The sequence below is a fragment of the Salvelinus namaycush genome, chromosome 16 (genome assembly GCF_016432855.1).
Source record: "Salvelinus namaycush isolate Seneca chromosome 16, SaNama_1.0, whole genome shotgun sequence".
NCBI lineage: Eukaryota > Metazoa > Chordata > Actinopteri > Salmoniformes > Salmonidae > Salvelinus > Salvelinus namaycush.
Window position 1 is genome coordinate 35,982,671 of NC_052322.1, and position 15,660 is coordinate 35,998,330.

Sequence of the window (15,660 nt, forward strand, 5' to 3'; positions counted from 1 at the left end):
TTCATACACTATCTGAATGTACAGGGAACCCAGCTACATTTTGGAAAGTTGTTATGTCACTGAAGGGTTATGTCTCCTCTTCTCTCCCCCAATAAATTAATTTAGATTCTGGCCCTATAATGACAAAATTGATATCATTAATGCATTTAATCACCATTTTATCTCTGCAGGCTATATATTTGAATGTATTTCAAAGCCAGCTCTTGAAAATAATAGTTTGGATGCTGGTGAAAATATACTAACTGAAAATGCTGGTCAGGAGTTTTCTTTTGGGAAATTCACCGATAAAGTAGTCCTGGTTGCGTTGCTAACATTAGACAAAAAAAATCCACAGGGGCTGATCATTTGCAGCCTGGTCTGCTTAAGTGTGCAGCTCCCTTTATTGCTGGCTCAGTAGCCCACATTTTAATTAACATTGTTATCAGGAAGTATTCCAAAACCATGGAAATCCGCACTTGCTCCCACTACATAAGGGTGGGGATACAAAGGATCTTGACAACTATCGCACCATTTCAAGACGACCTTCTTCAGTGAAGATTCCTGAATCCTTGGTTAATGTACAACTTCATTCCTTTTTACCTGATAATTATATTTTTATTATAAACCAATCAGGGTTTAGGCCTGGGCATAATACTACCACAGCAACAATGATAGTTGTTAATGATCTTGTCAATGCCTTGGGTGCTAAAAAGAGCTGTGCTGCTTTGTCTATTGACCTGTCAAAGGCGTTTGACACTGTTGATCATTCTGTTTTGCTGAAGAAGCTATCAAAAACAGGCCTGGGATATACAGCTCGTTTAAGGTTTCAGAATTATCTTAGCAACAGAACTCAGGTCATCTTCACAGATGGGGTTAAATCTGAATTCCTTGAGATTCAAAAAGGTGTTCCTCAGGGTTTGACTTATTATTATTGTTGTTCACCTTGTACATTCATGACATAGGAAACACTGTTAATACTTGTAACATTCATCTCTATGCAGATGACACAGTTTTCTATTCCTGTGCCACCTCGGTGCAGCAGGCCATTCGTGAACTTCAGCATGAATTCAGAATTCACTTACAGATCTTAAATTAAATCAAATGTTATTGGTCACATGGGCCAAATACAACAGGTGGAGACCTTACAGTGAAATGCTTACTTACAAGCCCTTAACCAACAATGCAGTTTTAAGAAAATATGAGAGATAAGAGAAAAACAAATAATTAAAGAGCAGCAGTAAATAAAAATAGCGGGGCTATATACATGGGGTACTGGTACAGAGTCAATGTGCGAGGGCACCGGTGTCGAGGTAATATGTACATGTAGGTAGAGTTATTAAAGTGACTATGCATAGATAATAACAGTGAGTAGCAGTAGCGTAGAAGGGGGGGGGGGGGCAATGCAAATAGTCTGGGTAGCCATTTGATTAGCTGTTCAGGAGCCTTATGGCTTGGGGGTAGAAGTTGTTTAGAAGCCTCTTGGACCTAGACTTGGCACTCCGGTACTGCTTGCCGTGCGGTAACAGAGAGAACAGTCTATGATTAGAGTGGCTGGAGTCTGACAATTTTTAGGGCCTTCCTCTGACACTGCCTGGTATAGAGGTCCTGGATGGCAGGAAGCTTGGTCCCGGTGATGTACTGGGCCATATGCACTACCCTCTGTAGTGCCTTGCGGTCGGAAGCCGAGCAGTTGCCATAACAGGTAGTGATGCAACCCGTCAGGATGCTCTCGATAGTGCAGCTGTAAAACCTTTTGAGGATCCGAGGACCCATGCCAAATCTTTTTAGTCTCCTGAGGGGGAATAGGTTTTGTCGACTGTCACGACTGTCTTGGTGTGCATGGACCATGTTAGTTTCTTGATGATGTGGACGCCAAGGAACTTGAAGTTCTTAACCTGCTCCACTACAGCCCCGTCGATGAGAATGGGGACATGCTGGTCCTCCTTTTCCTGTAGTCCACAATAATCTCCTTTGTCTTGATCACGTTGAGGGAGACGTTGTTGTCCTTGCACCACACAGTCAGGTCTCTGACCTCCTCCCTATAGGCGGTCTCATCATTGTCGGTAATCAAGCTTACCACTATTATGTCATCAGCAAACTTAATGATGGTGTTGGAGTCGTGCCTGGCCGTGCAGTCATGAGTGAACAGGGAGTACAGGAGGGGACTGAGCACGCACCGCTGAGGGGCCCCCGTGTTGAGGATCAGCGTGGCGGATGTGTTTTTACCTACCCTTACCACCCGTCAGGAAGTCCAGGATCCAGTTGCAGAGGGAGGTGTTTAGTCCCAGGGTCCTTAGCTTAGTGATGAGCTTTCAGGGCACTATGGTGTTTGAATGCTGAGCTGTAGTCAATGAATAGCATTCTCACACAGGTGTGCCTTTTGTCCAGGTGTGAAAGGGCAGTGTGGAGTGCAATAGAGATTGCATCATCTGTGGATCTGTTTGTGTGGTATGCAAATTGAAGTGGGTCTAGGGTTTCTGGGATAACGGTGTTGATGTGAGCCTTTCAAAGCACTTCATGGCTACAGACGTGAGTGCTACGGGTCGGTAGTCATTTAGGCAGGTTACCTTAGTGTTCTTGGGCACAGGGACTATGGTGGTCTGCTTAAAACATGTTGGTATTGCAGACTCAGACAGGGAGAAGTTGAAAATGTCAGTGAAGATCCTTGCCAGTTGGTCAGCGCATACTCGGAGTACACGTCCTTGTAATCCGCCTGGCCCTGTGGTCTTGTGAATATTGACCCGTTTTAAGGTCTTACTTACATCGGCTGCGGAGAGCGTGATCACACAGTCATCAGGGAAACAGCTTATGCTCTCATGCATGTTTCAATGTTACTTGCCTTGAAGTGAGCATAGCAGTTATTTAGCTCGTCTGGTAGGCTCATGTTACTGGGAAGCTCTCGGCTGTGTTTCCCTTTGTAGTCTGTAATAGTTCGCAAGCCCTGCCACATCCGACGATTGTCGGAGCCGGTGTAGTGCGATTCGATCTTAGTCCTGTATTGACGCTTTGCTTGTTTGATGGTTCATCTGAGGGCATAGTGGGATAAAAGCTTCTGGGTTAGAGTCCCATTCCTTGAAAGCAGCAGCTCTACCCTTTAGCTCAATGCAAATGTTGCCTGCAATCCATGGCTGTGGGGACGACGTCCTCGATTGATAAAGCCAGTGACTGATGTGGTGTATTCCTCAATGTCATCAGAAGAATCCCGGAACATGTTCCAGTCTGTGATAGCAAAACAGTCCTGTAGTTTAGCATCTGCTTCATCTGACCACTTTTTTATAGGCCGAGTCACTGGTGCTTCCTGCTTTAATTTTTGCTTGTAAGCAGGAATCAGGAGGATATAATTATGGTTAGATTTGCTAAATGGAGTGCGAAGGAGAGCTTTGTACTCGTCTCTGTGTTGAGTAAAGGTGGTCTAGAATTTTTTTCCCTCTGGTTGCACATTTAACATGCTGATAGAAATGAGGTAAAACTGATTTAAATATCCCTGCATTAAAGTCCCCGGCCACTAGGAGCGCCACCTTTGGATGAGCGTTTTCCTGTTTGCTTATGGCGCTTTACATATATGGATAGGCCCCCGCCCCGTGTCTTACCAGAGGCTGCTGTTCTATCCTGTCGATAGAGTGTATAACCCACCAGCTGTATGTTCTTAATGTCGTCGTTCAGCCACAACTCGGTTAAACATAAAATATGACAGTTTTTAATGTCCCGTTGGTAGGATATACGTGCTTTCAGTTTGACCCATTTATTTTCCAGCGATTGATCTTTAGCTAGCAGAATGGAAGGCAAAGGCAGATTAGCCACTCGTCGCCTGATCCTCACAAGACACCCTGATATTTTTCCGCTAAATTATCCGTTTCCTTCTTCAGCGAATTGCGGGGATCTGGGCCTAGTGTCTGTAGTATATCACTCCCGTCTGACTCATTGAAGAAAAACTCTGATCTGAGGTGAGTAATCGCAGTTCTGATGTCCAGAAGCTCTTTTTGGTCATAAGAGATGGTAGCAGCAACATTATGTACAAAACAAGTTACGAACAATAAAAAAATAGCATGGTTGGTTAAGACCCGATAAGACGGCAGCTATCCCCTCCGGCGCCTTCATGATGCGTTAAATACAAGTAAAACCAAGCTCATACTGTTCTCTAGGTCATGAAATGTTGACACTGAGGACCTGCATATTTGCGCTACAAATGGAGCCCAAATTGAACTTGTTTCTCAATATGTACCTGGGTGTCTGGATTGATGACAAGTTGTCCTTCGTAACGCATATAGAAAATATGTCTAAGAAGCTAAGATTCAAGATTGTCTGTTTATATCGAAATAAATCATGCCTCTGTATTGAAAACAGGAGAAAAATTGTTCAAACAACGCTTCTCCATATTTTGGATTTTGGTGATATTGTTTACATGCATGCGGCAACCTTTGTACCATTCCGCAATACGTTTTATCACAGGGGACAATTTTAGGACTCATCATTGAAAAATGTGGGATGGACCTCTCTGTCCGTAAGAAGAGAGCTGCATTATCTTTGATTTATTTACAAAGCAATCTTACAGAAACTCCCCTCATATGTAACTTCATTAATTAAGTTAAGAATCATAAGTTACCAAACCTGTTCTCAGGAATGGATAATACTAGCGATCCCTTCAGTCTCCACAGATTTGGGAAAATCTGCGTTTTGTTCTTTTGCCCTAATTTGTGGAACAATCGGCAGAGTTCACTGCAGTTAGATGTGCTGGTGTCACTCAGGCAGTTTACATTATTGATTGAGGACCTCTATGTAGTTGAATGTGATTGATTTGATTAAATATGTTTATTTTGTTATTGTGTGCTGAATTATATTGTTTTATACACATATATGAGTATGTTTTCTTATTCTGTTTTCATTGTAATGTGTACAGGGCTCTCGTGTGAAATAGATGTTTAATCTCAAGGTTAAATAAATAAAAATATATATACAGTACCAGTCAAAAGTTTGGACACACTTACTCATTCCAGGGTTTTTCTTTATTTTTACTATTATATATAATTTCTTAGTTGTGATTTTTCTTTGCTTTGTAGTCCAAGGTTGGAAGCTCACTCACCCAGCGAACTCAATGTATTTGTAAATGCAGGTAGCAATCACCATGGCAACAATGGCGTAGTACCAGGAACAGATAAACATGAGCGACAGACACAAGCTCATGCCCAGGAAGGAGAGAGCCCTGTTGGGGAGAGGGACAGGAAGTTATATCCTCAGTCTGTTGCTTGATGCTGCGAAAGTCAAACCACTCACTGATTATAATAATGGCCACAGATTGGAGACAGGATATCTTTTCTCTCTGTCTGCTGTTGTTACGTTCGAGCCAGTAGAGGATCATTATAGGCTAAGCCAGGCTCCCACAGTGTCTCTGGCAGACTACTCAGGTAAATAACAGCTTCCCAACAGGAACCTACCTGGTCTGGCTTGATATCCAGTGCAAAACACAAATGCTATAATAGACTGTTTCACACCTGAGAATATTAGCTAAGCAGCGCTCTTTGGCAATGATTCCATGGCTAAGATCTAGAGCTATGTCTGCTATGTTGAGTTGTTTAACTCACCAGTGGTAGAACTTGAAGCGAGGCCTCCAGTTGGGGGTTCTCAGCAGAGTTTGCAGGGCACAGGCCAGGTTGACAAACATGTAGCACATCAAGAAGAACCTACACAGAGAGAGAAAGAAGAACTCAGAACAGCTATACTTGCTACCAAGACATAACCATCTCCATGGTGTGTTCAGGAGAAGCAGAGTATATATTAGACATGTGGTTGTCTTACATGGAGAGGATGGGGGCAACAGCGTCCAGAGAGGCGATGATGATACCGATCTCACAGATACTGGCTGTGAGGAGTAGGGCCCAGGTAGGCTCTCCGTTGGCCTTGCCATGCCCAAACACCTACAGACAACGCACAACAGTGAGGTACAATGAACTATTAACACCCACACCTGCATGCACGCACACCTGAACCTATAGCACAGCACATTGTAGTATTAAGTTGAGTGGACTGCAAGAGTTTCAGCCCCTCACGTCCTCTCATTCAGGTCACACTGGTCCTTGCTGCAGCATGATTAATCACTATCGTCCCTATATCACACGTTAGACATGTCTGCTCAGTCTGGGAAACTTTTCCTCATTTAATCAGTGGGGGTGACAGCCAGCTCCTGTCACAGCAACTCAACCTGAGCCTGGACTATAGTAGGACCATGAATTAGTAATCACTGCTAGCCCCGACACACTTGAGAGCTATTTGAGTAGAGTGGATCTACATTTCTCTGAACAAACAGAGAAATTGTCTCGATGGTATTAGAAGAGTAGAAACAGTGGTTCTGGTAATAGTATGCAGTATAATCTTTACAGAAAATTACCAATGTCCGCTGATTGACCACTCCACGAAGTAAATAGTGCTAGTGTATATGTATGTATGTGTGTGTGTTTACTCACTTTAAGGAAAGGGATTACGCTATCGCGGGAAATAGCCTGCAGGAGGCGTGGCGCTCCAGTCAAACTCTGAAGCCCTGCCCCACAGGTCGAGAAGAAGGAGCCAATCACGATCACCCATGGTGAAGGCCACGCCAGGGTACCAATTACAAGGTTACCATCCACCCCCTCACCAAATCTGAAGTCAGAGAGACAGATCTAAGTTGACTTTTTCAATTCGTTTTTGTCATAACAGCTGGCCTCATCCACTGTCCATTGCAGTATCAATTCAGTGCACACATTCTCAATCAAGTCCTTTAAGTATTATTTGTTATTCAATGTGTTGCATCTGATTACATGGACAATTAGTGGGAGAGTATTGATTTTGAGATGGGCAAGACTCACGAGGCAACGATGCTAGCTATAGTAATACAGGAAGTGGATGTAGAGTGGAACACAAATAACTCACTTGTCCCTCAGGACCACCCCTTCAATGCAGGCCCCAAACAGGACCACGGCAGACATGTCTGGGAGGAGCAGTGAAGGAACACCTCACAATACACACATTACACAATGAAGAGCAACAATACGCTGCACTTGACCCATTTATGAAATTGCTTATTCCAGTTACTAATAAGCATGCACCTGTTAAGAAAACGTCTGTAACAACTGTTAAATCCCTGTGGATTGATAAGGAATGGAAAAATTGTATGGTTGAGAGGGATGAGGCAAAAGGAATGGCACAAAAACATACTGCAAATTGAGAAATCATGTGAATAAACTGAATTAAAAAAACAAGAAAATATACTATGAAAAAAATTATATGAAGAACGATAGTAAAAAGCTTTCGAGCACCTTAAATGAAATTCTGGGCAAAAAGGCAAACTCAGCTCCATCATTTATTGAATCAAATGGCTCCTTCATCATAAAACCCAGTGATATTGCCAACTATTTTAATGATTTTTTAATTGGCAAGATTAGCAAACTTAGGCATGACATGCCAGCAATAAACGCCGACACTATACATCCATGTATAACTGCCAAAATTATGAAAGACAAGAATTGTAATTTGGAAGACAAGATGTTTTATTGTTGTTGTCTATCAATAATGACAAGCCACCTGGGTCTGACAACTTGGATGGAAAATGACTGAGGATGATAGTGGACGATATTGCCACTCCCATTTGATATATCTTCAATCTAAGCCTACAATCTAAGTAAACTTTTGGGAAGAAATGTGTTTGACCAGACAGACTTTTAGCACGCTTATAGGGAAAGACATTCAACATGCAGGGCCACATACACAAATGACTGATGATTGGCTGAGAGAAATTGATGATAAAAAGATTGTGGGAGCTATTTTGTTAGACTTCAATGCGGCTTTTGACATTATTGATCATAGTCTGCTGCTGTAAATACGTATGTGATATGGCTTTACACCCCCTGCTAAATTGTGGATAAAGAGTTACTTGTCCAACAGAACACAGAGGGTGTTCTTTAATGGAAGCCTCTCCAACATTATCCAGTTAGAATCAGGAATTCCCCAGGGCAGCTTTCTAGGCCCCTTACTTTTTTCAATATTTACTAATGACATGCAACTTGCTTTGAGTAAAGCCAGTGTGTCCTTTGTATGCGGATGAATCAATGCTATACATGTCAGCTACTACAGCGAGTGAAATTACTGCAACACTTAACAAAGAGCTGCAGTCAGTTTCAGAATAGGTGGCAAGAAATAAGTTGGTCCTAAATATTTCAAAATCAACAAGTATTGTATTTGGGACAAATCATTCACTAAACCCTAAACCTCAAATAAATCTTATAATGAATAATGTGTAAATTAAGCAAGTTGAGGTGACTAAACTGCTTGAAGAACCCTGGATTTTAAACTGTCATAGTCAAAAAATGTTGATGCAACATTAGCTAAGATGGGGAGAAGTATGTCCATGATAAAGCGCTGCTCTGCCTTCTTAACAACACTATTAACAAGGCCCTAGTTTTGTCGCACCTGGACTACTGTCCAGTCGTGTGGTCAGGTGCCACAAAGAAGAATTTAGGAAAATTACAATTGGCTCAGAACAGGGCAGCACGGCTGGCCTTTAAATGTACACAGAGAGCTAACATTAATAATATGCATGTCAATCTCTCATGGCTCAAAGTAGAGGAGAGGTTAACTTCATCACTACTTTTTTTTGTAAGAAGTATTGCCATGCTGAATACACCGAGCTGTCTGTCTAAACTACTGGCACACAGCTCGGACACCCATGCATACCCCACAAGACATGCCACAAGAGGTCTCTTCAAAATCCGAGAGTCCAAGAAAGACTATAGGAGGCTCACAGTACTACATAGAGCCATGACTACATGGTACTCTATTCCACATCAGGTAACTGATCCAAGCAGTAGAATCAGATATAAAAAAAATACACTTTTGGAACAGTGGGGACTGTGAAGAGACACACACACAGGCACAGACACAAGCATACACATACACATACACATGCTAACACACACAATCTACACACAATGGATTTTGTATTGTAGATATGTGGTAGTGGAGTAGTGACCTGAGGGCACACTTAATACATTGTGAAAAGTGTTATGAAATGTATTTTTAATTGTATATAACTGCCGTAATGTTGCTGGACCCTAGGAATAGTATCTGCTGCCTTGGCAACAGCTAACAGAGATCCTTAATAAATACAAATACACTGTACCTACAGGCTTCAGTACAAACTGTCTCCCAAAAAACGCTAAGCATTTACAAAACCTAAAACTAAATGAAGAATCAAATGCTTCATATTGTCTATTCAAACGTCACATATATTATATGTAACATTCCAGCGTATTTTCGTCAGTAGTCCCTGAGAAGGTTAAAAAAACATGGACTGCTCCAGTAAGACTGGCAGTATTTACTGTAGTAAAGGATACAGACTATAGAAGTAGTGGTAATGGCTGCTATGGTGCCTATGGGGATGGACTTCTGGGCATCGCGCAGGTCTCCAGAGCGGTTAGAGCCAGCCATGATACCTGGGAGGCAGAGGGACAGAAGAGGAGAGAGACAGAAGAGGGGTGGGGGGGAGGGGGAGAAACAGGATCAATTCCCATCCTTCACACTTGATGTGTAATGGCTTGTCCTATGTTTCACACATGTTTTTTACTTATTTATTTTTACTGTGCTAGCTAGGGAGTGCTTTCTGAAAGTGATAAAGTGGAGGCCCAACAAAAAAAAAAAATCTTAATTCTTTAGTTGTAATAGCAACTGTGTTTTTTTGTTTGTTGTTTTTAACTGGTGCAGTGTTCAACAAACCATTTTACATCACCAGAAGCAGCTCTCACAAAACATGATAATACTAATGTCACAGAGCAAATGCTTGTAAACAATGGGCATTTTATTCAGCGGTTATGAACTGGGATGATAGTGGGAATGTCCCCAGACTTTCTGCTGATGTGGTTTTTGGCAGAAATTCCACTTGATCTAATTTCACCTCATTCAGCTCCTCTAGTGTCATCAGTTCTGGAAAGTATTTCTCTGTCTCTCTCTCTGCATTTGGGACTGTGGAGAGACTCCCAGGTTACTATAAAGTGGATATAACAATAGGAATTATGTTTCTCATGTGAGAAATCCAATACCGCTGTTAGGTGCCCTTGTATAAGCAAATTATTAGTCAAAGTATACAAGCAGTGCTTTTTTGAATGTAGCATTTACTTTGAAATCATAAGGTAAAATGTTAATTTAATTATAATAACTTAATATAGGTGATTAGATTAATCAGGTTTGTGCTTGGCTGAAACAAAAGCCTGTACCCACACTGTCCTTTTGGTATATGATTGGCCTAGTCCGTCCCCAGCAGTGACCCCTGACTGTTGACCCAGTGATTGACCTGTGACCCCAGCATTGACTGACCTGTGACAGAGGGGAAATAGATCCCCACGAGCAGGGTGAAGAAGCTAGTGATGTCAGCCAGGACGTAACGGTTGGAGTTGGTGATGGGAGCGTCAGGGTCCTGCATGGCTGAGATTCCCCGCTTCTCCAAGAAGTTTCCCTTCTCCAGGTAGTAACCAAACAGGTTCTCTGTGAGAGTGAGACAGAGACAGAGAGAGAGAGAGAGAGAGATGCACAAACATCATAATAATTACATACCTCTTGTGGAGTACCAGTATGTCTCTCTATTACAGACTACATTAGCTTACAATACGTTCTGAATGGGGCACTTCTTACCAGCCAGTATACCACTGCTGACCCCTGGGATGCCCTGGATCTCAGAAACATTGTTGTTGGCAAAGTACTCATCACAGGTAGCGTTGAGGAACTCCGAGTCGCAGAAAATCTTCCATAGCTTGGTGGTGACCGTGCCGTTGTCCCTCTCAATGACCTTGGCACACACGTCAAATCCCTTGGAGATCAGAGTGCGGTTCCCCAGGATACACACGCTGTAGGGGGAGGACAGACAAGACATCATCAGCCACCGGTCTATTTAGAGGTTAGGAAAACATTACAGAAATTAACATAAATATGCAAGTCTCATGACTTAACTGAGTAAATTAAGTAAACATTAAACATGACCAGAGACAGGGTCATCATGACATTTGTTTAGTTCTTTTTGTAAAGCTCTAACAACTTTAAAGTTGGAAACCTTAATTGGTCAAACTCCCATGTCTGTTTGGTATAATACAACAACAAAGAAATGACTGCAAACAACAAACACCATTCCCCCTGGACATTATTCCACGCATGGTAGGACAGCAGAATATGCAGCAATTTTTTTTTTCTCCCACGCTGACGAATGCGCCTCTCCTCTGTTTTCATCAACAAAATCAAAACAATAACAATGGCGCTGGGGCAAACAATGGCGCTGTTTCCCCCAATGTGGATTCAATCTTTAAGTGAGCAACAGCGGAAAAGTGCACAAGGCTCAGTCAGGTCAGACTTACGGGAAAACAGGGGGTTCAAAGGCCGTCTTGATGACCCCAGCGTAAACAGCCAGGATGGACAGAATAACGCACGCCAAGAAGACCAGAGCCAGCTTGTTGACATATTTGACCCCCACAAACACCACCGTGGCCATGAAACTGAGCACAATGGTGCCGTACACGCGCATGTTGTTCAGCATCGCTGCCTCCATATCAGCCCCTTCCAGACCCTCCATCTTAAAAATGGCCGCCTGGGGAAGGATGTAAATCTAGAGAAGGGAAAGATGGAGGGAGAGAGAGAGAGGGAAGGGAAGAGAAGAGAAAATGAGATAGGAAGAGAGGAGAGAGTAAGAATAGGATGCAGGGAGAGAAAGGGTGTGTTAAAAATGAAAAATGATAGAGGGAGGTATGAGGATGGAGGGAGAGAATGGGAGCAAGTGTCAGAAAAGGAGGATGAAGGAAAAAAGGAGGAAGGGAGTGAGAAGAGAGATCAGACATGATCTCAAACATTGGAGACATCAGATAAACGTAATAAAAATGGTATTGTTTTTATGATGGTGGATGATGGAACAGACAAGGCACTAACAAATGAACCAGCAGATGAAAGGAAATGCATTTAGAATTATTTTGAAAAAGCAGATCTAAAGAAAGCTCTGAGTGTGACAGCTTGCTGGATAAATTCATGATAATTGAGATATTATGTCTCTAAGGAAAAAACCCTCAGGAATTGCAACAACTTTTCATATTTGTCTAAAATGAAAAGATATCAACATAATGGGTTTCAATTGATTGTATTTAGTGGGTAGCTTTCTGCATCCTCATCTCTTGCATTACAATCTACACTGAAGAACACAGACATGTGAGTGCACATCTTCCCTTTGCATTAATCAATGTTGTGGTCTCGCCCCAATATAAAACGCTGGAAAAGGCACAGAGGAATACAAAACAGATAGTAAACAAAACAGTAAAATAATAGCAAGCATCTATCCTTACCAGCAGAAGTTCGATGGCACCAAGGATGTACATGGCACCCGCAAAAGTAGTCCCCAAATAGAAGCAGATTCCGACAGCTCCGCCAAACTCAGGCCCCAGGGAACGGGAGATCATGTAGTAGGAGCCTCCGGCTGAGAGACACAAACACAACCATTGGCATTCCTCTTTGGCTCTATTTCTGCAACATTGTCTTCAAAGATGAACCCCAGGTCTGCACAAAAGTCTAAAGAATTGGGGCTTGAATCTGCAGAAGCAGTAATTCGTAAACAAAAAGATAGTGCTGCATAGACATTGCTTAGGCATGTTAGAGAGAGCTTGAATGCAGTTCTAGACTTTCTCTACATTACTATGGTTTTATGGATAGGTACAAAATAGATTCTAGGTTTCTGAATAGAATAGTTTCACACTTTGACTTTGTGCAGGTGGTGGAAGCGGCGCTAATACAGTGTGGTTCTGATTTAGCCATGCTAGCATTACCTAAGCTGTGTTCGAATACCCATGCTAACATACTGTATACTACATAATGAGTATATACTATTAGTTAATTTTAGTATACTGTAAACGAGCAGTATGCTTTCAGTTGAGCGTACTAGCTCTTTGCCTGTCTACCGGAAGTTGATGCTGTTGCTATGCAACCTCTTGCTAGTTAGCATAACAAATTACTAGTTAGACATTTTACGACTTTGGGTGTGTTCTTAAATTCAATCTTGAATGCCAGAGTGTGCTCGTAAATTCAGAGCGTTGTCAATGTGCTCGTAAATTCAGAGCGTTGTCAGGTTGGCCGTTTGTAAATTCAGAGCGTTGTCAGGTTGGCCGTTTGTAAATTCAGAGCGTTGTCAGGTTGGCCGTTTGTAAATTCAGAGCGTTGTCAGGTTGGCCGTTTGTAAATTCAGAGCGTTGTCAGGTTGGCCGTTTGTAAATTCAGAGCGTTGTCAGGTTGGCCGTTTGTAAATTCAGAGCGTTGTCAGGTTGGCCGTTTGTAAATTCAGAGCGTTGTCAGGTTGGCCGTTTGTAAATTCAGGGCGTTTTGCTCTCGGGGGGCACACTGGACGCTCGGGCCGAGGAGTAGGGTTGATTTAAGCGTTCTGACCTTACAACGGCAGCCAAACACCCAAGCTAACTTGCTAGCTACTTCCAGACACAAATGAGACCACTGACCATTTTACTCACCCTAGAAGAGCTGGTTAGGCAGTTTTCATGTTATCCAGAGCATTGGTGACTGTAACTGTGCTGCTGACAACAATTTAATAATGATTTTTTGCCAACGTTTATCGACACCGGCCATATTCAACGGGTGTTGAGCACTCATAAATTCATTATTCTGTGCTCTTGTACACTCAGACGAGAGTGCTCTGAAATCAGAGTAGATGGCCAGAGTGAATTTACAAAAGCACCCGAATGTCCATCAAACGCACAACGACTATACCATTTAGCTAAGCTAAGAATGACGAGAATAATCAAGTCAGTAAACGTTGGGTAGTTAGATAGCCTATAGTTAATATACTGACAAGTTTGATGTATAAGTAGCCAACTAACATTATGTAGCTAGCTAACATACCGGTACATACTACTGTAATGATATGCTATGTGGTTGGTAAGGACAGCGTAGCTAACAAATTGTCAGCCAACCTAACGTGTAAGGTAACTTATTTGAAAAGTCATTACTTTATTACGTTGCTCAACATTCTCTTAACATTTTCATAATTAGTTAAAGCAATGAATTTGTATCTGCTCTCGTTGTACTTCGGCTGCATATTTTCAAATGCCTCGGCTTAACAGCGTCTGTATGTAATATAACGTCATTTTGGCATAGTGGAACTGCCTACATCACTACCTTATCTGCTTGAATAGAATACTAAATAGTAGCTAGCAAGATGGAGATCACAGAGGTACTTTTTAATGAGTGCATTTAGAAAGTGAATAGTTTGCATCAACTATCTTTGCTAAAACCACTGCAAAGGTTTTGCTTACAAACTTTGGTTTCGAATTGCGAGTTTCTGACATGTCTGCCTCGTGATTTGTTGGGAGAGTTCTCTGTCTGAGCACCCCACCGCAGATTTTTTCCCCCCTTATCAAAGTTGTCAAAAGAGTCCGTCGTCGAAGCCAGACCCTAGTTACTGTTGCATAGGGTCGGGTTTTCGAGACTAAGTATTACCTGTCCACAGACCTGAGCAATATCAGAGGACATGAAAACCTAATTGCTTGGAAATTACAACAGGATTGCCCTGCGGCACCCAGGCCTCCCACGCATGCACACACTGTGTTACGCACTCACCTGGCACCACTCCATTCGTTGCGATGGCACTCATGGAGATCGCTGTCAGCATGGTCTGAGACAAGAGAGTCAGTGGGGAGAGAAAACTATACATTTAAAATGGAGGAGCAGTTAAATATATTTTATTCACCAGCTGCAGAGTTCTGATTCTTAGTTTAATAATATATTGTTTGTGATGCTCTATCCTTATGCCATACTTCAGTATGAACCTTGTGAAGATGGTTCAAAATAGTTTCTTAGTTATATACTGAACAAAAAGACACTATATATACAAAAGTATGTGGACACCCCTTCAAATGAGTGGATTTGGCTATTTTAGCCACTCAGCCGTTGCTGACTGGTGTATAAAATCGAGAACACAGACATGCAATCTCCATATCCAAACATTGGCAGTAGAATGGCCTTATAGAAGAGCTCAGTGACTTTCAACGTGGCACCGTCATAGGATGCCACCTTTCCAACAAGTCAGTTTGTAACATTTCTGCCCTGCTAGAGCTTCCCCAGTGAACTGTAAGTGCTTTAATTGTGAAGTAGAAATGTCTAGGAGCAACAACGGCTCAGCTGCAAAGTGATAGGCCACACAAGCTCACAGAACGAGACTGCCGAGTGCTGAAGCGCATAGCGCGTAAAAGCGTCTGTCCTCAGTTGCAGCACTCACTACCGAGTTCCAAACTGCCTCTGGAAACAATGTCACAAGAACTGTTCTCCGGGAGCTTCATAAAATGGGTTTCCATGGTCAAGCAGCCGCACACAAGCCAAAGATCACCATGCGCAATGCCAAGCTTTGGCTGGAGTAGTTCAAAGTTCACCACAATTGGACTCTGAAGCAGTGGAAACGCGTTCTCTGGAGTGATGAATCACGCTTCACCATCTGGCAGTCCGATGGATTAATCTGGCTTTGACGGATGCCATACCCACCCGAATGCATAGTGCCAACTGTAAAGTTTGGTGGAGGAGGAATAATGGTCTGGGGCTGTTTTTCTTGGTTCAAGCTAGGCCCCTTAGTTCCAGTGAAGGGAAATCTTAATGCTACAGCATACAATGACATTCTAGACGATTCTGTGCTTC

The 15,660-nt window shown here is 42.5% G+C and overlaps 1 protein-coding gene across 1 annotated transcript in view; it reads right to left on the reverse strand.

Annotated features, from left to right (window-relative positions):
• Positions 1-15,660, reverse strand: part of LOC120061653 (solute carrier family 12 member 5-like) — a 79,661-nt gene that overhangs the window by 6,313 nt on the left and 57,688 nt on the right. Inside the window, exons 6-16 of the mRNA XM_039011553.1 lie at positions 14,593-14,647; positions 12,318-12,448; positions 11,346-11,593; positions 10,633-10,844; positions 10,318-10,485; positions 9,342-9,440; positions 6,883-6,940; positions 6,438-6,612; positions 5,773-5,891; positions 5,559-5,657; positions 5,060-5,179 (exon numbers count right to left, since the gene is read on the reverse strand). Coding sequence (XP_038867481.1) covers positions 5,060-5,179; positions 5,559-5,657; positions 5,773-5,891; positions 6,438-6,612; positions 6,883-6,940; positions 9,342-9,440; positions 10,318-10,485; positions 10,633-10,844; positions 11,346-11,593; positions 12,318-12,448; positions 14,593-14,647 — 1,484 coding nt within the window. The remainder of the gene's footprint in view (positions 1-5,059; positions 5,180-5,558; positions 5,658-5,772; positions 5,892-6,437; positions 6,613-6,882; positions 6,941-9,341; positions 9,441-10,317; positions 10,486-10,632; positions 10,845-11,345; positions 11,594-12,317; positions 12,449-14,592; positions 14,648-15,660) is intronic.